Source organism: Sus scrofa, chromosome 1, assembly GCF_000003025.6.
Source record: "Sus scrofa isolate TJ Tabasco breed Duroc chromosome 1, Sscrofa11.1, whole genome shotgun sequence".
In the NCBI taxonomy this organism is placed as follows: Eukaryota; Metazoa; Chordata; class Mammalia; order Artiodactyla; family Suidae; genus Sus; species Sus scrofa.
Window position 1 is genome coordinate 272,555,844 of NC_010443.5, and position 21,720 is coordinate 272,577,563.

Here is a 21,720-nt window from a genome sequence, read left to right on the forward strand (position 1 = left end):
GCCTCGGCCTCGGCCTCAGCCAAAAAAAAAAGGGCGGGGGTTTGTTCAAAGGAAAGATTTTTAAAAGGAGGTTGAAATGACCATCGTGAGAGGCCCTTGCAAAGGGACAAAGGATGAAATCTCCCTGGGAGGCTACACCCCCAGAAGGGGCCCTCACTTCGGGGGGCTGTGGTGCTGGATTGAGCCTTGCCCTCTGTAGCTCCGCTCTGGACCCTGAAGCACTGCTCAGGAGCCTGGCATCACGGCAGGTATTTTCGCAGGTCTGCCCTTCCTGGGCGATCCTGGGGAAGTGGCTCAGACCCTCACACCAGGCCCTTAACCATTCTAGGTCTCAGTCAAGGTTGAGTATCGGTCACTGGGGCTCCCGGGGCTTCGGAAAGAGAGGGCTGCCAGGCCAGGGCGCCTCCCCTGCAGGGCGGGGCTGCACTCCTGCCTCGGAGGGTGGGAAACAAGGACGGACCCCTCCGGACGCAGCCTCCAGGGCCAGGGACCTTGCCGGCAGCGGCACGCAGGCCCCATCTCCTGTACCAGGTTTTCTGCTCTGCGCCTTGCAGGGCTGCTGCCTCGCCCACCCCCACCGCAGACCCACGGTTCCAGCCCCACGCGGTCTGACCAGCCGGTTCAGCAACTGCGCCGCCTTTGGGAACAGATCTCGCTGGCTGTGTTCTTCCAGAAGTTTCCGTCTCCTTGATAGTGCCGTCCTTCACCCTTCATCCTCCGCTCAGACAGCGACTTCCAGCCCGGTCGCAAGTCTCTCTCCATTGAGTCGGGTGCCTCGGGCCTGATTTCTGGGCTTGACAGTTAACATCTTACCCTGAGTAGAAGCTACCGCCAGCGGCTACCTCCCCGGAATGTCCTGCCAACCCTAAATTTAGCAAAGTGCAAACTATAAATATCCCATTATTTCATAAGGCCACACCGTATGGTTTCAGGTTTGGGTTTTTTTTTTTTCCTTCTGAAAAATCTTCCATCAAAGACAGCAGTTTTCACCCGGACTTCGAGGTTATTAAAATCTCAACCCATTTGCTCCCTGCCAGCCGGTGTGCTCGGCACAGGGGCTGACGGGGAGCCATGGTCATGGGCGAGAGGCTCCCAGGCCCCACAGGGATCCCACTGGGTCCCCCACTGACCCCACCCAGGACACGTGCCCCCGCCCTTGGTCCTGAAAGGGAGCCGTTTCTGCTCAGAGGCCCGGGCCCCAGGTCAAGCTCCCTGCTGCATGGCAGTCCCGCAGCGGGGACAGGAGATGGTACCAGCGTGAATCGGGCCACCGTGAGTAACTGGACAGGACTGTCCTCCCGGGCTGCAGGTCTGACATCCTCCGTCAAGTCCAGCCCAGAGAGCCGGCCAGCGGGCGTCAGGGAGGCCGGGGAGAGCAGTGCCGGCAGAGACGGGCCTCCGGAGACCGAACAGAAGGGACTCCCTCAGACCCCTTCCCGCCGCACCACGTGGCCGCCTGCTGTCCCCACGGCTGCATCCCCGCCAGCGCTCCTGCCCCAGGGCCCAGCTGGGGGAGGAAGGGCCTGAGGGCGCTGAGGCCACGGAGGCCGAGGGAGCTGCCCGCCCCCACCCCGGGCTAGGCCGGAAAGTGGAGGAAGGAAATAGCTCCCTCAGCTGGTGCTTAAGGGTAAAAAAGACCTGAGGTTGATTGACGCACCCAGGAAAAGCCACTTAACCCACCCACCACCCCGGGCAGATAAGAAAGCAGGGTCTCTCACCACACACCTGACACACACACACACACACACACACACTCAGGCACTCACCTATACCGCCTCTACGCATCCTGACAGGACACTTTACACACCCACACGCACACTCCACCTACCCCCGCTGCACACAACACAGCACAGATACACACACACACACACAGACACACAGACACGCACAGCCTGAACTGCCCCTGCAACGTCTTTCCCTCCTCGAGGCCCCATTTGAAATCCACTAAAGGGGACATGTGGCACCTGTCAGGTTCCTGGGAGACCCAGCACGCTCTCCTCTTCCCGAGTCCTAACGTCTCAGCACAGCCCCTGGGTCCCACGCCCTCCCGGGCCAGCCCAGTGGGGGAGTCTTGGAAAGAGCAGCGTTGTGGAGGAGGAAGAGGGGTGCTTTTGGTTTTGCTTGTTACTTCCATTTTATTTGCTTGAAAGAAATGGAGCTCCCCTGACCCTAGACCCCTTCCCCAGGTTGCTGGGGGCTTGGCCAGGGTACGGGTTGGGCTCTTTGGGGCCCAGACCGTCATCCAGTGAAAGCTAAACTCTGCAATTTCTGGGAGACTCTCCAGGTGATGTGACTCCTGGCAGCTGTGGCCCGCAAGCCCTCCTCGAAGCCGTACCCAGAGATCAGGAGTATCTTGGAAGGACCTGCAGCACCAGCAGGGTCAGCTCCCTGGGCCAGGTGTTAGTGATGCTGTTTGTTTGTTATTTACTGCCACCTGCTGGCCAGTCATGGATCCTGCGCCCCAAGTGAGCACTTAAAATGATAAACAGATTTCTAAAACCCACACAGGATGAGAACGAGGAGAAAGGAGACTCCGTCGCACTCCGCAATTCTTCGGCGGGGAGCAAGGTCGCCTCCTTTGTAACTCAAGTCACTTGCCCCAGTGACTGGTGACAAACTCAAGTCACCAGCCCCCATCTTGGCCGGCGGGTGCTTCCCAGACACAAGAGGGAATGGTGTCTTCTAAGACTTCTTTAGATCCCAAAGTCTATATCCTAACAACTCCATTGCTTAAGAGCAACATTTAAATCTGTTTGGCAGACAGTGGTGCCAGGAAATAACAATTTTTTAATACTGGCTCTTTTTCCAAGAAAAGTACATTAGGTCTGGGGCGTGTGCCACTCAGGAGGGTGTTCTGGGCTGCGTGTTCCTACGCTCCCTCTCCGTTACTTCCCATCACTCCCCTCTCTGCCTCGTCCACGTCCACGTCCACAGAGCCAAAGGCAAAGACTCAGTGCCCACGCCGCTGACCTGCTGCAGCCGGCAGGCAGCTCCCCAGCAGCAGGCCCCCTGGCTTGGCAGGCAAATGAGAAAAAAATGACCATTTAATAGCAGACATTCTTCAAGGACCTACTGTAGCACAGGAAATCTACTCAATATCTGTAATAACCTATATGGGAAAAAAGAATGGATATATGTATATGCCTCACTGAATTGTTTTGCTGTACACCTGAAACTGATAAAACATTGTGAGTCAACTATACTCCAATGAAATTGTTTAAAAATAAAAATTGAGGAGTTCCCGTCATGGCGCAGCGGAAACGAATCCGACTGGGAACCATGAGGTTGCGGGTTCGATCCCTGACCTCACTCAGTGGGTTAAGGATCCGGCGTTGCCGTGAGCTGTGGTGTAGGCCACAGACGTGGCTTGGATATCTGGCGTTGCTGTGGCTCTGGCATAGGCTGGCAGCTATAGCTCTAATTAGACCCCTCGCCTGGGAACCTCCATGTGCTGAGAGTGTGGCCCTAAAAAGACAAAAGACAAAAAATTAAAAAAATAAAAATTGAAAACCTTCTCTAAACAAACCGTGCTGAGACTTTTAGTAAAAATGCTCACTTAGACATACCATGTCTATGGATTAGATAATTAGGGGTTTGGGTGTGGTTTATGGACAAACCCACAGCACACGGAAGTTCCTGGGCCAGGGACTGAGTCCGCGCCACAGCTACGGCAATGCTGGATCCTTTTACCCACTGTGCCAGGTTGGGGATTGAACCCATGACTCCGAAATGACTATTGCAGTTGGATTCCCAGACCACTGTGCCACAGCGGGAACACCTAATCATTTGATAATCAGTAACTCTTATCTTTTTATTGGCCATGCCCGAGGCATGCAGAAGTTCCAGCCAGGGATTGCACCCGAGCCACAGCAGTGACAATACAGGTCCTTAACCCACAGAGCCACTAGGAAACTCCGGTCATTCTTATCTTAAAACACGTTTTTACATCTTTCGGTGGAAAATCGGAAGAGGTCAGCTGTCAGTATGTGGACTGGACAGTTGTAAAGGGCAGCATATTAACGTTAACTGCAGATCACAGAGTTTAAGGAACCTGGTTTTCCTTCCATCTGAATGAAGTCAGGGCTCAGAACCAGCCACCTCCTCGACACTTCAGTGAGCAGGCCGCTGCTCATGTGATCTGTGAGCAGAAACTCCGCACCTACCGGGAAACCAGGAAACAAGTAGGAGCCCGGGCTTCTGGGAAAAGACACGCTGGCATGTTTATTTAATAACCACGTGCGCTGCGGCACCTGCCGTGGGCTGGGCTCTGCCTGAACATGTATCTGTGCTAATACACATGTTAATTCGTGTACTCTTCATAACAAGCCCGTTTTCTTTGATTCATTGATTTGACAGCCGCACCTGCAGCATATGCAAGTTCCCAGGCGAGGGGTCAAATCAGAGCTGCAGCTGCCACCCTACACGGCAGCTTGCAGCCACGCGGGATCCTTAAGCCACTGAGTGAGGCCAGGGATCAAACCTGCATCCTCACGGATACTTCACCCACTGAGCCACAGTGGGAACTTCATCCACAACCCCATTTTAGAGATTAGGAAACTGAGGCACATGGAGAGAGAGTGAGTAATTTGCCCAAGGCCACATACTAACAGGTCACGGAGCCCAGAATTAAACCCAGGCCATCTGGCTCCAGGGCCACCTGCCCCATCTCGGCTCTCTGCCCACCTTTCAGGGGAAGAAGCAGAACCCTGCCCTCCACTCTGCACCCCCCTCACAGTGTCACCTTACCTTCCAGCTGGGGTTTCCTCCTCTTTAAGAGAGAACCGGCGAGTTCCCTGGTAGCCCAGTGGTTAAGGACTTGGCGTTGTCACTGCTATGGCTGGGTTCAGTGCTGTGGCTGTATATTGCGAGTCTGATCCCCGGCCTGGGAACTTTCACATACTGCGAGTGTGCCCCCCCAACAAAAGAGAATTGGACTCTGAGGTCTCTGAGCTCCCAGCAAGCCCCTCCAAGGCCCGTCTGAGGTCAGGCCAGCTCCCAGGCCCTATGAGGCCGCTACAAGCACCCCCACCCCATCACAGGACACGGCCAATCCTGAACAAAACTGGACCTCAACTCAGACCTTCCCGGGGTGGTGATTAGAGGTGGGCTCTAACCCTGCCCCCTTGAATCCAGGTTGGTGTCATCGACCAGCCTGGGGAACAGATCGGGGGAAGCTCATTCTGGGACGGCTGAGGCCGGGTCAGAAGAAGGCTCACGGCTGGCCCCATCCCCCACCTGAGCCCCACAGCCGCCCTTGGCCTCCTTGAGCCCCTTGTCAGGCAGGGGGCAGGGGGAGCCGGCCACTGCCTAAGGGGGCTGACCGACCCGAGGCTGCGCTGCTAGCCACGTGGAGAGGCTGCTCGCGGGAGAGGCCTGCCCAGCCCCAAGCACCTCACCCGCCCAGGCACCAGGCCTGGAAGTGAGGAATCTCACGCCAGCACATGCGACAGGGAGATGACACCAGAACAGTGAGCCAGCCGTGCCAAATAAGGCCCAGGTCTGCACAGGGTCAAGCCCTCCCTGCCAGCCCTGCCTGAAACCCTGACCCACGGAGCCAGGAGCATAAGGAAACAGCCGTCATTTTATGCCATGACAGGGAAAGGCAGTAGCCACAGAAAACTGGAGCACCAGAGGCAGAGCAAACCAGGCTTCTGCCCGTTCCGGGGCCACAGGCACCAGGCATCCACAGCTGGCATCAGTCACAACCAGAGAGTAAGTTACCGCAGAACCCACGTGTGAAACATGCGGTCCGCACCCGTTCCGGGGCCACAGGGACCAGGCATCCCCAGCTGGCATCAGTCACAACCAGAGAGTAAGGTCCGCAGAACCCGCGTGTGAAACATGCGGTCCACACCGTCCTGCCACCATCACGTCTACACCGAGACCACAGGGACAACGACTGTCACTATTAATAATCGTGAGCATCCAGTAAGGGGCCTCTCTCGGGCCCTGCCCTGCGCTCAACGTTGCACAGACATGTGCACTCCGAGTCCTACAGACCATGACCTGGGAACCGTGAAAAGCTCACGTCGTCGACAAGCACACCCTAGTTCCAGGAGGCCGGGCGGCTTGCCCCGGGCCACACGGCTGGGCAGTGGCAGTAACTGAGCTGGAAGCAAGGGTGGTTCCACAGCCCAAAGCTGCAGCCGCTCCTTGCCTGCCTAGGACCCACCCTTGCTGGCCGCCTCCCTAGAAGCCCGACAGACGGCAGGTGACTTCTGTTGCCTGTTTCTTTGGGACCAATGCGGTCTCACCTGTAGAGAAATGCGGGCAGCAGAGGGAAACTGCTGTTGGGCCCCGACGCCAGGGGGCAGGCCTGCCAGGTACTGCCACACTGCACTGTCCTGGGCGGTTGCTGTCTGCTCGCTCCTTCGTGCCTTCCTTCCCAAATGTTAGCGGGGCTCCTACTGCAAGCCGCGTGGCGATGAGGGCCAGGGAGCAGATAGGTGGCAGTGCAGTGTGAGGTGCTGGGAGGGCAGCTGCAGGGTAGTGGGGTGTGTCCCAGAGGACGGCCGTCCTAACTCCCTGCCACCCCGCCATGGCCAAGGTCGCAGTGGGGTAGATGCAGAGCCGAGGCTCTCGAGAGTGAGGCGGAGAAAGGCTTCTGCTCCCTTCCACCTGTCCTGGGTCCCAGATGGAGCCGGGGAGGGGCGGGCATGGACCTCTCGCCTCCGTGTCCCCCATCCCACCTGCCTCCTCTACCCCGGCCCCCTTCTGGCTCAGAGCAGGTACTCAGGCAGAGCTGAAGGGCGTGGGCCCCGCGCCTTCCTTCCTTCACAGTCACTTCTGTGCCTCGGTCACTTCCGTGCCACGTTCTCCCCGCCCCTTGGGGGAGCCTCACGCTGCCTTCTACTGACAGTCTCACGTCCCTGGCCTGTTTTGGGAAGGAGGCGACTGTCTGAGGGGCAGGGGCGCAGAAGGTCATGCAGGGCAAGCCCTCCCTGCCAGCCCTGCCTGAAACCCTGACCCACGAAGCCAGGAGCATAAGGAAACAGCCGTCCACACTCCCTGAGGGCATTCGGTGGGTGGGGGGGCTTCAAGCTGCTGCCGCCTCGGGGGTAGGAAGGAGGGGGCTGCCCAGACCCCCAAGCCAGGACACCGCCTCGCTGGAGGAGAAGCTGGGGCCTCCGGGTCTGGCCTGTCACAGACGATTTCACAGCCGAGTGGGCTGGAAGCCACCAGGGCCGCCGCGGAGGGAAAGGCTTCCTGAAGCTCCGGTCAGTGAGAAGGACTCCAGGCCCTCGGGGCTCCCCTTTCTTTTTGTGATCGGGACACCTGACACACAGGGAGCCCCTCCGAGCACGCAGGGCAGCAGGAGCATCTGTGCCACCCCTCTCTCTGGTGACACCGCAACAGTAGACGAGCCCCCGTCTCTGACGACACCACGACACTAGATGAGCCCCCATCTCTGGTGGAACCACGACACTAGACAAGCCCCCATCTCTGGTGACACCATGACACTAAATGAGCCCCCGTCTCTGGTGACACGACGACACTAGACAAGCCCCATCTCTGACACACCACGACAGTAGACAAGCCCCCGTCTCTGGTGACACCACGACAGTAGACAAGCCCCGTCTCTGGTGACACCACGACATAGACAAGCCCCGTCTCTGTGACACCATGCACTATGAGCCCCCTCTGGTGACACCACGACAGTAGACAAGCCCCGTCTCTGGTGACACCATGACACTAGGCAAGCCCCTCTCTGGTGACAGTAGACAAGCCCCATCTCTGGTGACACCACGACACCAGACAAGCCCCCTTCTCTGGTGACACCACGACAGTAGACAAGCCCCCGTCTCTGGTGACACCATGACACTAAATGAGCCCCCGTCTCTGGTGACACCACGACAGTAGACAAGCCCCCGTCTCTGGTGACACCATGACATTGGACAAGCCCTGCTCTCTGGTGACACTAGACAAGCCCCGTCTCTGGAGGAGAGGAGCATCTCACCACACAGACGCACGAGTGAATGACAGCCCCTCGCCACCTCAGCCCCACTGCTCTGCCCTCTGGACGAAAAGTTCTGCACGCCTTTGGCCACAGACCTTTGGACGGCGCTCCAGCAAAGCATCATTTTAATCACGTGGAGAGACGTCGTGTACTTTTGCAATGGAGTCTAGTTTTGAAAAATTCAGAGCTGAGCCCTCCAGGGGTGCAAACCTGTTGATAAACGGCGCTGACCCCCTTTCTACAGCTGTCCTCATTAAGAGACCCCCAGCCCGCAGAACGCACCCCCACTTTGCGACCCGCTGCTCTGCAGGGGCGTCTCAGCAGAAAGACTCCTACCTAGTTTCCATAAGGAGATCTTTGTAGTGATCCCAGCGGAACAGTCCAAAGTTTGACTTGAAGAAAGGAGCTACTTCAAAAGCATTGTCAGGCGGAGGTGAGGGTTCCTTCAAAATGCATAAATTACAGGGCTGTCCATTAATCAACCTCTGGGCAGCCGGTCAGTGGGGGTTCTGGGTGGGGGCACCAAAGGGACACGTAGGGACACAGCCGGCGGCAGGGGGGGCGGTGAAGTGAATAAAATACACATTGACGAAGAGAGCAAATTAATGCGTTTCTTATTGCTTAGACCGTGTGTGTGTGTCTGTGTGTGTGTGTGTGTGTGTGTGTGTGTAGAAAAATGAAAGAAAAACGTAGAGTTTTTTCAATAATAAAAAGGGAGTTGCACTGCGGGGCCCCTAAAGCTTGTGAAAAATTAAACTCGACGGATTCAAACTGTCCTATTTCCACTTCAAAAGAGAAGAGGCACTGAGCTCTTCCCAACTTAGCTTCAAACGCCCAGCACCCTAGAAAGTTTCTTTAAAAAAATAAAGGCTCCTGTTCCCCCAAGCACTGCACCGGTTACTGTACCCACCGCCTCTCCCTCTTCTAATTATACCCCTGTGAGTCTATTAATCAACTGGTAAATTATTTAGAGAGTCCTGCGCCGTCTTCAGCTGGTACAAACACACCACATGCAAAGACGTGCTGGAAACGGGCAGAGGTCCCTCGGGGTCGCCCCTCTGCGGCAAAAGACAGCTTGCAGCTCACCGAGGCTGCGCGGTTAAAACTAGAAACAGCCTTCCGCTCACCTCCTCAGATGGGAAGGTTTACTTTGTCTTTCAACTCAGCAACTCTGCAAGTTTTTAACAAAAGAGAAAAGCAGGTGTATTGTCGACTCTTTCGTGTGCATTTAGTGATGAGAATATTAATTCCCCCTTAAAAAAAAAAAAAAAAAAAAAAGGCAGCACTTGGGCTGAGCTCTGATCCAGGCCTCCTGGGGTGTGGACTCGCAGAAAGCTCTCGAAAATTCTCGTAATCATGCCCATTTGGGGCTGGCTTGGCTTGTTTGCCTTCCGGTAGTGGCGCTGGCTATGGGTGAGTCTCATTACCGGAAAGGGTGCAAATTAGAGGCTTGAATCGCCCGCAAATCTTTCGCCTCTTCTCAGGTTCTATTAGGCCATGAGGGACCTTCGCCAGACAGAAATATTGAGGACAAACGGGGTCGGGAGGGGCACAGGCTACGCCGGCAATGATTTGCCTTCCAGCTGCCTTTTCAACTTGCCGGGACTTCTGCTTTTAGGGGGAACTGATTAAACTGATTACACCAATTAAGTGGCTTCTCCTCACCTGAAACTATACGTCTGGCGTGTCCATCTAGGTACTGGGGCCGTCTTTGAATGGCTGCTCTGGCTGCGGGGGGCAGGGGGGTGCTGGCGGGGGCGGGGGCTGGTCACAGAGGCGAGGAGAGTTAGGAGCTGCTTGCACCCCGGCCAACAAGCCAGGTGGGCTGGTGCTGGAGCACGCAGGTGTCCCTTCCATTCCTGGAGTGACAGGTGACGGGGAACCCCCATCCCAGGACCCGCCCTCGCTGGTGGTCCCCAACCGGACGATTGCAGCAGGTACGGAGCATGCGTGGACAGGTCTGCACAGACTTCTCTCACACTTAGTGCAAAGACTTAAACCAATGAAGACAAGAGGCACCTTCGGCTGTTTTAACATCTTCCCCGCGTGGCCCAGCTCCAGGGAAAGCACGAGCAACATTCAAGAACAGAAACAACTGCCAGAGTCAGTAGAAGGCAGCCTTTCTGAACCAAAGAGACAGTGGCGTATCACTAATGAGGCCCAGCAATCTGGAATTAGGTTCTATCTACTGCCAACAAGCACCGCAACGTTCGGCTGAAATTCCTGGGAGAAGGGCTGAAAATGGAGCAATGCAGCCCTGCTTCTGCTGGGTGAGTCGAGGCCGAAGTGAAAACTGGGGAACAAGACCTCCTGGTGGGCCAAGGCAGAGGCCGCCATCCTGGGGACGCTCCGGGCCTGGGACTAGAACAGCTCACCTGCTCTAAGGCTCTCTGGTAGGAGTGAAGCCCAGAGAAGAATCCGGGCATATCACTTTTTTTTTTTTTTTTTTTTTTTTGGTCTTTATAGGGCCAAACTTGTGGCATATGGAAGTTGCCAGGCTAGGGTCCCAGTGGGAGCTGCGCCTGCTGGCCTACACCACAGCCACAGCAACGCAGGATCCGAGCCGCGCCTGTGATCAACACTACAGCTCACGGCACTGCCAGACCCTTAACCAACTGAGAGAGGCCAGGGATCGAACCTGTGTCCTCTCGGACACCAGTTGGGTTCGTTACTGCCGAGCCGCGACGGGAACTCCCCGAGCACATCCCTTGGAGGTCGTGGCCACGGTGAGCCACTGACGACTTAAGCAGAGAATGGAACTCTAGCCGCCCCTTTGCCTGACCTCGGGGAGAAAAGAGCAGCAGCACCGGCCACCCGCGTTTAAGTGCTCTATGAGCAGCTGAGAAGCTGCTTTTCCAAAAGCCCAGAAAGGTTTTCACTTGTTTTGTAAGACGGGAGCTTCCGGGCGGCCAAGCCTGCATGACGGGCGCTGCTCTTCGACTGCCGTGGAGGTGGCTGTGCGGAGCCCTGGGGAATAAATTTGCTCTGCTCAGCGCAGCTCGAATTGGAATGAGTTTAGGAGGTCAGACCCATACATCTCAAAATCCAGAGCAGAGAATAAGTATCTCCCAGGCCTCTGTCCACAGGGCCGCCGAGGGCCCGGGATCAGGAGATTTAGGACGAGCTGAGACGGGGCCCTGGAGGCCGCTGCCCAGTATGCGTGGAAAGATGTGAAAGCCACGCGGTTATTAATTCTCCGCTGATCTGAGAGGCGGAGGTGTTGACAGCACCTGTGAGGACAAACAAGAACGTAACTAAGCCTGCAGAGGTCACGGCTGGAACACCGATCAGGAGGCCCCGCGGGGCATATGAGAAAGTGGCTCCGTGCGGGCAAAGCCGACTTCTGGATCTTCCTCCAGCTGCTGGCAGCGGCCATGACTGTGAGGGTGGCCGGACTGCACGGCCACGACCAAGCTGCCCGTCCCCAGGGCTTGCAGCTTGGAGGCTGGTGGGGAGAGGCAGGAAGCCAGCAGCCAGGAGCACCGGCGGAGTCCCGGCGGGGAGGAGGGCCCGCCCGCAAAGGGGCACTGCCCGCTCTGGGGTGTGACCGGGGCAGGGGAGGGGGAGTTCTACACCAGGTGGGCTACAGGACAGAATGTTCTGGCGGTGACAGCTGCCAGCTCTGAGCTGCTGGGGCAGAGGTGATGAGGGCTCTTGTGTCCTTTCAAGAATCTCTGCTCCTTTAGCTGAGCTCCCTGAACTTTGTAGGGTTTCTGGAACCTTCTGGATTTCTCTGAGAAAGCACAGGAGGGGCTCCCAGGAAGGCTGGCACCCAGCAGGCACATCGGAAGCCCACCCAGGGCCTGGGGGGGGATCTGAGTCGCTTCCACGGCCCCCTGGGGGGAGGGGCAGCCACAGCTCCTCTCCCAGAAGTTCTGCCAACGGTGGAAGGTGATGGTGGGAGCTCCTGCAGTGGTGCAGTGGTTAATGAATCCGACTAGGAACCATGAGGTTGCGGGTTCGATCCCCGGCCTTGCTCAGTGGGTTAAGGATCCAGCGTTGCCGTGAGCTGTGGTGTAGGTCGCAGATGCGGCTCGGATGCCAAGTTGCTATGGCTCTGGCGTAGGCTGGGGTCTACAGCCCCGATTAGACCCCCTAGTCTAGGAACCTCCACATGCCGCAGGAAGCAGCCCTAGAAAAGGGAAAAGAGAGAGAGAGAGTGATGGTGGATGAGCGAGCTCTCTGGTTCAGGGGCAGCATGGTCCAGGGCGGTGTGGGAGCGTGAGCTCCCCCTGCCCCTGCCTCTCTCCCGCACAGACAGGGGTCACCCGTGGGACTGGCCATGTCCCTCCGGCTCCCACCCTCTAGGTGGCGGGCCCTCGCCCTCAGTGCGGCCGCATTCCCTCCCACTTCCACCTCCACCCAGTCGGGCTCTTCCTGGGGACGCCTGGGCCGGTCTCCCCAGCCCCACTTTCGGGGGGTGGCTCTTTATGGTGAAGTGCCACCTCTGCCTCCCACCTGGCTTGTCCCCGGGCCTGGACCGGGGGGGAGGTGGGGGGCATTCAGGAAGCCTGACTGTGCCCTCCGAGCCAGGCCACCTTCTCCGTCCAATACCCCCGGAGACCCTGGGTCTGTCTCCTGAGGAGTTCCAAGCTCAGGCTGGGTGAGGCTGATTCCCTGCCAGAAACCCAGACACCAGCAGTGCCGGATTCCAGAAGATTCCGGAAGGGGCGTGGGGCTGTGGTAACTACGCAGAGCTTCCGTGCTCAGTCTGACCTTCCTTTCAAAGCTGACTTCGGTGGAGAATCATTTAAATTTTCTTCCTGTCTCCCCTGGCGGCGAGGCGGCTTGGCCAGACCTGGGGGGTTCGGCGCTCTTCCTCCACCAGCCGAGGCTTTGGTTTTCTCGGCAGTGGCTCCGCAGCCACTAATGAGGCCTGTTAGTGGGGATGAATGTAAATGAATGCTTTGTTGTCCCCGCGAGCTCAGGATTAGCGCAGTGACAGAATTTATTGCTTCCGTTAGGAAGATGTGACACGGGTGCTGTGTCTTTCACTGTACAGGACGTGCAGGTGCAGAGCGACGCCGACTAAGTGAACAGAGGTTAGAGAGGAGAAAACTTAGCACAAAGCACTGACGACTGAGGCTACCGGCGGCGCCTGGCTCCCTTTACAGGAAATCGGGGATTACGCACTGTCTCCTCTGTAGGCACCGAAACACCAAAACAGAAAAGCAGCAGCTCTGCCTCTCGACCACCAGTGAAAAAGACACCCTGGGTGTGCTTGGCGGTCAGAGTCAGAGGGAGGCGTGAAGGCAGCTACACGGCTGACGGTGAAGACGGGAGGGGGGGCCTCCCGGAGGCTGGAAGAGGCAGGGAAACAGGTTCTCCCCAGAGAACTTCCCCCAGAGGAGCACAGCCCAGCCAGCACGTGATTGCAGGGCTTCTGACCTCCTGCACTGAAAGATAACAAACCTGTGAGTGTGAGACCCCTCAGCTGGGCTCGGCAGCACTGGAAAGCGAATAACCCAGCGATACCCAGAGGCGGCGTGGAGCACGCAGCACTCCCCGCCCGGTGGCAGGAGGGCGCCTCGGGCTGATGGGACCGGCGCAGTTGCTCGTGGGCCCCGAGCATCAAAGACCCAGGCCGTCTGCACCCCTGCGGCGGCACGAGAGGAGGCACCGCGGTACTACTGAAGGGCACCCGTCTGGAAAGCACCCGCACGTGGGCTTTTTGTGACTTCCTAATTTGGAAAAAAAAATTCAAAAGTATAGGAAAGCTGCAAGAGGAGACAAAGGCTTTCTGCCTTCACTTGCCTAGGATTTGCCCAGCGTCCACTTTGCCTCAGCAGCCTGGCCGTTGTCTTTCTGAACCGTGAAACGTTGCTTCGTGGAGAAGTAGACACATTACCACCCAGTGTGTGCAGCAGGACACTAAAGTGACATAAACCTGCTAAGAACCACTCTTTTACGCAACCAACGTTCTTTAGGGGGCTGATAACCAGCCCTGCCCTGATAAGGCGGAAGTCGGGCAAATGTGCTCCAGCGGCGGCGGCGGCGGCCTCCAGCTCACCACTGACACACGAGGGCCGTGTGGCCGGCGGCGGCAGCCCCCAGATCTGGAGCAGGGACTTGTACTCCCACCCAGGGCCCCGGCTCGCATCCCGTCCCAGTCACCAGCCCTGTGACTCAGGAGGGAACAGGCCCCTCACTGACCCCCGTGTCTCACTATGAAGGTCCCTGCGCTGGGTGGATGCCATTCGGCCTCACTTGAACGTCACCCCGGAGCTAGAGCAACTGAAGGAGGGTCTTGGAGGGCCGGGCCAGGCGGTCCTCCCCGGGGCCCTGTAAGCCGAGGTCAGGAGCCAGCAGCCGGTTCCGAGCTTCCTCATCCACGTACCCGGCCCAGAAAACAGCAGGAGAGGCGGGAGCCTTCTGTCGGGAGGGCGGCCCTGTCAGGGCCTGTGCCTTGCCCTTTTCTTTCCTTTTTGGCCGCACCCATGGCATATGCAAGTTCCCAGGCCAGGGATTGAACCTGAGCTGCAGCTGCGACCTACGCCACGGCTGGGGCAAAGCCGGACCCTTAACCCGCTGCACCCCAGAGGAACTCCTCATTGTCCTGTGTAAGGGCAGCTTCTTTCTGGGTGGGTTTTCTTCACAATAGGTACCGGCTCACAGCCTTGATAACGAGCTGGTACTGGCTGCTCAGAGGAGCTATAGCCCTGACACAAGAGTGGAAGATGCGGGTGTGTGGAAAACGCACGGCCTCGGGGACAAGCCCCGGCAGGGGCTGGCTCTGTGCCTCGGCAGCTCGGTCCCTCCTGGGGGGCTCCCTTATGGACTTGGGGACTGGAGCAGGTGCCTTTCTCGGGGGTCAGATCCAGGGACTCCTTTCAGGGTGTGGATCACAGAGGGGGTCTGGAAAGAAGATCCAATCCAGCCCCCGTGACCCGAAGCCACTCGAGCCTCCTATCTGCAAAGCTGTCTGGACCTTCTGGCTTCTGACTGCTGGTTAACTTGGCATATTTGCCCAGAGAATTTTTCTACACCAAATAATGCAGGGGCGGGCAGCTCCGTGGCCTCTCCTGGGTCTTGGCATCAAGTGCTAACAGTTTTGGAAAGCAAAGCGTCCTTGAGAAACGGAAACGTGCCACACCAGCAGTGAAAGGGCCACGCCCACACAGCCCCTCCCTCGGGACGCACTTGGGAGCCAAGGGGACCAGGCAGGGAAGGGACACAGGTCCCTTGCCAACGGGGGAGCCCAGCTCCCATTTCCCAGTTATCTCCCCAGTCGGAGCCCCAGGGGCCCACAAGCCTCGCACAGCAGTGTCTCTCCAGAGCCTGGACGGTTCTGGAAGTTCCCCGAAGGGGGCCTACCTGCTATCTCCTTTTCGAAAAAGGACAGGATCACCTTGCCATACTTGGACTTGTCCGCCACGGCCTCTTTGAGCAGCTGCCCACAGCAGACTGGAGGAGAGAGGAGCAGAAAGACGCCCGTTAAATTTTAAATAGAAGGAAGAATGAGGAGGGAAAAAAAAAAAAAAAAGAACCCCCAGCGCTGCCTGCTGGGGGGAAAAAAAAGGTCACTGAAAAAAATATAAAAGGGATTCTTCTGAGTGTCCAAGTGAAAGTAAGTATCAAAAAGGAATTGGAAATAAAAAGGAAGCCGAAAAGGAAGATGTGGAATGAAAAAGAATGCATTTGGCCAAGAGCATATTAAAACGGGACGGTGCAGAGATGCCATAACAAGGGATGTCACCACCGGAGAAGGCCCCGCAGGCCTCGGTGATGCTCGGAACCACTCAGCGAGGCCCGGGCGGGCGGGCGCGGGGGTGGGGGGGGTGAGCACGTGGGCGGAGAGCCTCTTGACCTGCGTGATGAGCCACGGCAGAGCCACGGCAAGCTGGTTGCCTCCAGGGCCCCGTGCGATGATGAGCCTATAGGACAACCGGGCTCCTTAACAAAGGGGCTCTCAGGTGCCTTCCTGTCACCAGCATCGCCAGGTCTCCCCACCCCAGCCGCGGCCAGCGCACCGGGGTGTCCGCTAACAAGTGTGGAAGTTAACAAACACAGCTGCCCTTTCCTTGGCTATGAAAACCTTAACCGCCAAAGCCAGAGGGGCCCCACCACATCCCATGAGTTAACTGCACAATCTTGCTTTTCTTTTTTCTTCCTTTCTTTTTTTTTTTTTTTTTCTTCTGCTTTTTAGGGCCACTCCTGTGGCACATGGAGATTCCCAGGCTAGGGGTCCAATCGGAGCTGTAGCTGCCAGCCTACACCACAGCCACGGCAATGTCAGATCTGAGCCTGGTCTGCGACCTACACCACAGCTCATAGCAACGGATCCTTGACCTGCTGAGCGAGTAATGGCGGGGGTGGGCCCGGGGGGCTCTCAGGAATCTGCGTGAGGGCTCACCTGAGCCTTGGTCCTGCAAACCCGCAGGTGTGCAGGGCAGGACTCCGCCAGGCCTGGCAAGTGGGGAGCTAAGCGGAGACCTGCACAAGGGGGGCAGGTGCCGGCATCTCCCCACGCTTCAGCTGTCGGGACATACGAGCCCTGGAGGAAGCACACACTGATCCTGCCGTCACAACAACTAAAAATAAGCCTCAAGGGCGTCAGGTCGACCCTCCCTGTGAATTAACTGTTAGAACTCAACTCTTCTTCACAGTGGTCTCAGAGCAGGTCCACGCAATCTAGACTCTCAAGCACGTGAGAACCGAAATGTCCAGCCTACAAGACGAAAAACTACTGGAGATGCAAAGACAAACAAAAAACACCAGGAAAATGTGACCCCTACAGAGAGAGAATCAGGCCATAGAATCAGACCAAGAGCTCACACAGACGTCAGAATCTGCACGTGAGAATGGTAACACAGGAGTTCCCGTCGTGGCACAGCAGAAACAAATCCAACTAGGAACCATGAGGTTATGGGTTCAACCCCTGGCCTCGCTCAGTGGGTTGGGGATCCGGCGTTGCCGTGAGCTGTGGTGTTGGTTGCAGACGTGGCTCAGATCCTGCATTGGCTGCGGCTGTGGCGTAGGCTCTGATTTGACCCCTAGCCTGGGAACCTCCATGTGTTGCAGGTGCAGCCTTGAGAAGACAAAAGACCAAAGACCAAAAAAAAAAAAACCCAACCAAACAAACAATAAGACAGCTATTATGAATATTAAAATGAATGAAATGAATGAAGAGGAGTTCCTGTCATGGCTCAGTGGTTAATGAACCTGACTTAAAAAAAGACAAAAAAACGAAAAGAAAAAAAAAGAAGACGAGATGGGAAATCTCAGCAGAGAAGTGGAAACTATAAACATAAACCAGATAGAGTTTCTCTCTCTCTCTTTTTTTTTTTTTTTTTTTTTTTTTTTTTTTTTGTCTTTCTGCCTTTTCTAGGGCCGTTCCCGTGGCATATGGAGGTTCCCAAGCTAGGGGTCTAATCGGAGCTGTAGCCACCGGCCTACACCACAGCTCACGGCAACGCCGGATCCTTAACCCACTGAGCGAGGCCAGGGATCAAACCCACAACCTCATGGTTCCTAGTCAGATTAGTTTCTGCTGCGCCACGACGGGAACTCCCAGATGAACTTCTAGAACTGGAAAACACAGTATCCTAAACGAAAAACATTAGTGGGTCGGCTGCAGTCATTGACTCTGAAGACATGAAAACAGGCAACAGAAAGTATCTGAACTGAAGCAAAGAGAAGGTGGGGAGAAAACAGGGAAAAAAAGAACAACACCTCAGGGACTTGGAGAGCCATGGCCAACAGTTTAACAGGCGCCAAACTAGAGTTCAGGAAAGAGGAGGGGGAAGGTGGGGAGGTATTTGAGAAAGCAACGGGAGGAGAATCTCAAAATTTAATAAAAAAAAAAATCAAGCTACAGATCCAAGATTCTCTGATACTCAAGCACAATAAACACAAATGAAACCGCATCTTGGTATATCATAGTTAAATGTCTGAAAACAAAAGAGAAAGAGGAAATATAAAAAGCAGCTAGGGGTGGGGGGCGGGGGGGCGGGGAGGAGGCTTTATATATAGGGGAACAAAGATCAAAATAACCGCTGAGTTCTCAGAAGCCATACAAGTCACAATACAACAGACTGACACCTTTAAAGGGCTAAGAGGGGAAAAAACTGTCAACATAGATTTCTATATGCAGCAAAAACATCCTTCAAGAGTGACGGTGAAATAAAGACATTTTCAGACAGATGAAAGCTGAATTTCACCAGCAGACTTGCTCTACAAGAAATGTTAAAGGCAGTTCTTTAGGCTGAAAGAAAAGGACATCAGATGGAAACTCAGATCTAAACAAAGGAGTGAAAAGTGTTGATACGGAGTTTATACAAAAGCCCTTCCCCCATTTCTTGACTTTAAAAAGATGACTGTTTAAAGCAAAAATAATTACAGCATTGTGTGGGGTTTACAACACACGCAGGAGTGAAATATATGCCAACAGCAGCACAAAGGGGCAGGACGAGGCAAAGGGAAGGGTGCGCTGCGACGAGGAGGTACAGTATTAACTCGAGAGAGACTGCGACGGGTAAAGGATGATGTTTAACCCCTAGAGCCATCACGAAAAAATCAAATAAAGAGCAAAGATAAATAGCCAACAAGGCAACAGAGGAAACACAATGGATTACTAAAAATATGCCACCAGGAGTTCCCATCGTGGCTCAGTGGTTAATGAGCCCGACTAGCATCCATGACGACACAGGTTTGATTCCTGGCCTTGCCCAGTGGGTTAAGGATCCAGCGTTGCCGTGAGCTGTGGTGTAGGTCACAGACGCGGCTCGGATCCTGCGTTGCTGTGGCTCTGGCGTAGGCCGGCGGCTACAGTTTCGATTAGACCCCTCATCTGGGACCCTCCATATGTTATAGAGGTGTGACCCTCAAAAAGACAGAGAAAAAAAATTTGTGACCAATCTACAAGTTGTCAGGAAAGGGGGGATAAAGAACAGATAATACAAATACAAGACAAAAAACCAGAGTGGTGGACTTGAAACCAACCACATAAAAATCACTTTAAGTGGAAATGGACTAAACACTTCAGTTAAAAGGCAGAAAATGGCAGAGTGAATTTTTTTTTTTAAAGCAAGACGAGCAATTTTTTAAAAAGCAATTATATGTTATCCACGAGATACATATTTAGAATACAAGACACGAATGGTGGAAAAGAAAAAGGGTAGAGGGTTTACTTAGACGAAGTCGACTTCGGGGAAGCACGTATCCCTGGAGGGTAGAGGTGCACTTCCTGACGACGAAAGGACACCTCCGGCAAGAAGAGATACCAATCCCTCGTGTGTATGTGCTTCGTGACATAGCTTCACGCCGAAGCAAAGCCTGGCAGAGAAATGGACACATCCACAGAGCTGGAGATTGCAACGCCCCTCTCTGTCACCGAACTGAGCAGCAGACAGAAATCACTGAGGACACAGAAGAAATGAACGAGGCTGTCAAATCGTCTCCTCGTGGACCTTCTTAGAGCACTGGAGCCAACAGTGATGCCAAAATACACAGCCGCCCTGGGCACAAGGAATTCACAGACACACACAGCATGTGCTGGGCCGTAAAAATATCAGTACATGTCAAAGAATGGAAATCGTGTAGGGTACGTCTTTGACAGCCGCCCCCCAATAAAGTTAAACAAAAAAAAATATGGAAAATTCCCAAGTATTTGCAAATTAAGCAATACGCTTCTACATAATACATGGGTCCAGGAAAAAAAAAAAAGAAAAAACCCACAAAGGATATCATAAAATATTTTGAACTGAATGATAAAACACAACACAGTAAAATTTTGTGAAAGGCAGCTAAAGAAGTTGATAGAGGAGTTCCCGTCGTGGCGCAGTGGTTAACGAATCCGACTAGGAACCATGAGGTTGCGGGTTCGGTCCCTGCCCTTGCTCAGTGGGTTAACGATCCGGCGTTGCCATGAGCTGTGGTGTAGGTTGCAGACACGGCTCGGATCCCACGTTGCTGTGGCTCTGGTGTAGGCCGGAGACTACAGCTCCGATTCGACCCCTAGCCTGGGAACCTCCATATGCCGCAGGAGCGGCCCAAGAAATAGCAACAACAACAAAAGACAAAAAGACAAAAAAAAAAAAAAAAAAAAAAAAAAGAAGTTGATAGAGAAAACTGTGTAACATTGTTTCTCCAGGGAAAGAATGGTTTAAAACCCCTGCTATAGCCCCCTGACCCCTCGGTATCTTCTGAAGAAAAGAGAGAAGCGTTCTTTCCAGAGGCTCCCGGTCCTAAGGCTTTAGGCACAAGACCTGGGACGATGCGGGGATGAGCATCACCGCACCTCACGCGCCCCCCCCAGCCCAGCAGGGCCCACCCCCAACCCCCCGAAGGTCTTCTCCTCTCTGTCCCACATTTTCCCCATCTGGGCACCAAAGAAGGTGCCCTGCACAGAGCGGGCACGCGGCGAGCACTGTTCATGGTATTTTAGTGAAATTCTTCCTGGTTGTTTCTGGTTAGAAAACTCACGCTCAAAGCAGGGGAAAAATCCACGTGTTCGTATAACACGCCATCTACAGGGATACCCAGGAGGGTATGTGGGTATCTTTCAGACTTTTTCTGAGCACAGAAAACATACTTTTGGAAGAAAAATGAGATCATTCCCCGAACACTGCGGAGTGACTTGCTTTGCACCCCACCTCATGTAACAACTCATCATGGACATTAGGCCACTTTACAGGTTTCTTTTTCTTTTTCTTTTTTTTTTTTTTTTTTTTTTTTTTTGTCTTTTGGTTCTCAGGCTAGGGGTCCAATCAAAGCTGCAGCCGCCAGCCTACACCACAGCCACAGCAACACGGGATCTGAGCCGCATCTGCGACCTACACCACAGCTCAGGGCAACGTCAGATCCCTCACCCCCTGAGCGAGGCCAGAGGTCAAACCCGCGTCCTCAGGGATCTAGTCGGGTTCGTGAACCACTGAGCCACGACGGGAACGCCCACTGGTTTCGTTTTCATAGCTGCCCAAGGTTTACTGAACTAACCCTCTCACGCACAGTCTGGGACTGCCTCTACTTTTCGTGATGCGTCCTTCACATTTCTTGGCGAGGATGGGGATCGGTGGTGTTTCGGCACCAGTAAAACCCGAGGTGGGGATCCCGGACCCAGGAGCCGCACGGTGAGCGGGTCAATCAGCAGCGGCCTTTAGGTTTTGGAAGGCTGTGCCCGTTTATATTCTGGCCAATTATACGCAGGAGTCTTGCAATGAGCCTTGCTGGCGGGAATGTTGGGCTGTCTCTTTGGAGATGCGGCCAAGAGGTTCCTAGATGTGGAGATGAGAGTTCAGCCAGGGGGCCCCCGCGAGGGGAGGGCTGTGGGGGGCTGGGCAGGCAGTTCCCAGGGCAGTGGGTGCAGACAAGCCTCGGCAGAGAGACCTCCACGGATGGCTCAAGGCCTGCCTCTGCTGACCACAGAGCCCCTAAATAGAGTCCCTGAAATCTCAGGCTGTCTTACACTTCTCAAGAACATCTCTGAGAAAGGCGAACTCTCTGAGTCAGTCTCCAAATCCTCAGTTATTGAAAAGAGCCCCGAGATGGCTCTTCTGCTACAAAGCAAAACCCATGATGAGCTTTTTAGTTTCCTTTTGGGAAAACGTGTCATTTCATTTCTTTGTGATTGGTGCACAGAAAACAATTTAAATTTAAAAATACTTATTTATTTTTTCTGTCTCCTTAGGGCCGCACCTGTGGCATATGCCGGCTCCCAGGCCAGGGGTTGAATCAGAGCTGTAGCCGCCGGCCTACACCACAGCCACAGCAGCGCTAGATCCGAGCTACATCTGAGACCTACACCACAGCTCACGGCAACACCG

The 21,720-nt window shown here is 55.0% G+C and overlaps 1 protein-coding gene across 4 annotated transcripts in view; it reads right to left on the reverse strand.

The window, feature by feature from the left end:
- The window catches only part of AK8 (adenylate kinase 8), a 128,008-nt gene that overhangs the window by 58,183 nt on the left and 48,105 nt on the right, over positions 1-21,720 (reverse strand). For all 4 annotated transcript variants that reach the window (XM_021070832.1, XM_021070835.1, XM_021070821.1 and 1 more), the window contains one exon: positions 15,272-15,361. In XM_021070832.1, the coding sequence (XP_020926491.1) occupies positions 15,272-15,361 (90 nt within the window). The remainder of the gene's footprint in view (positions 1-15,271; positions 15,362-21,720) is intronic.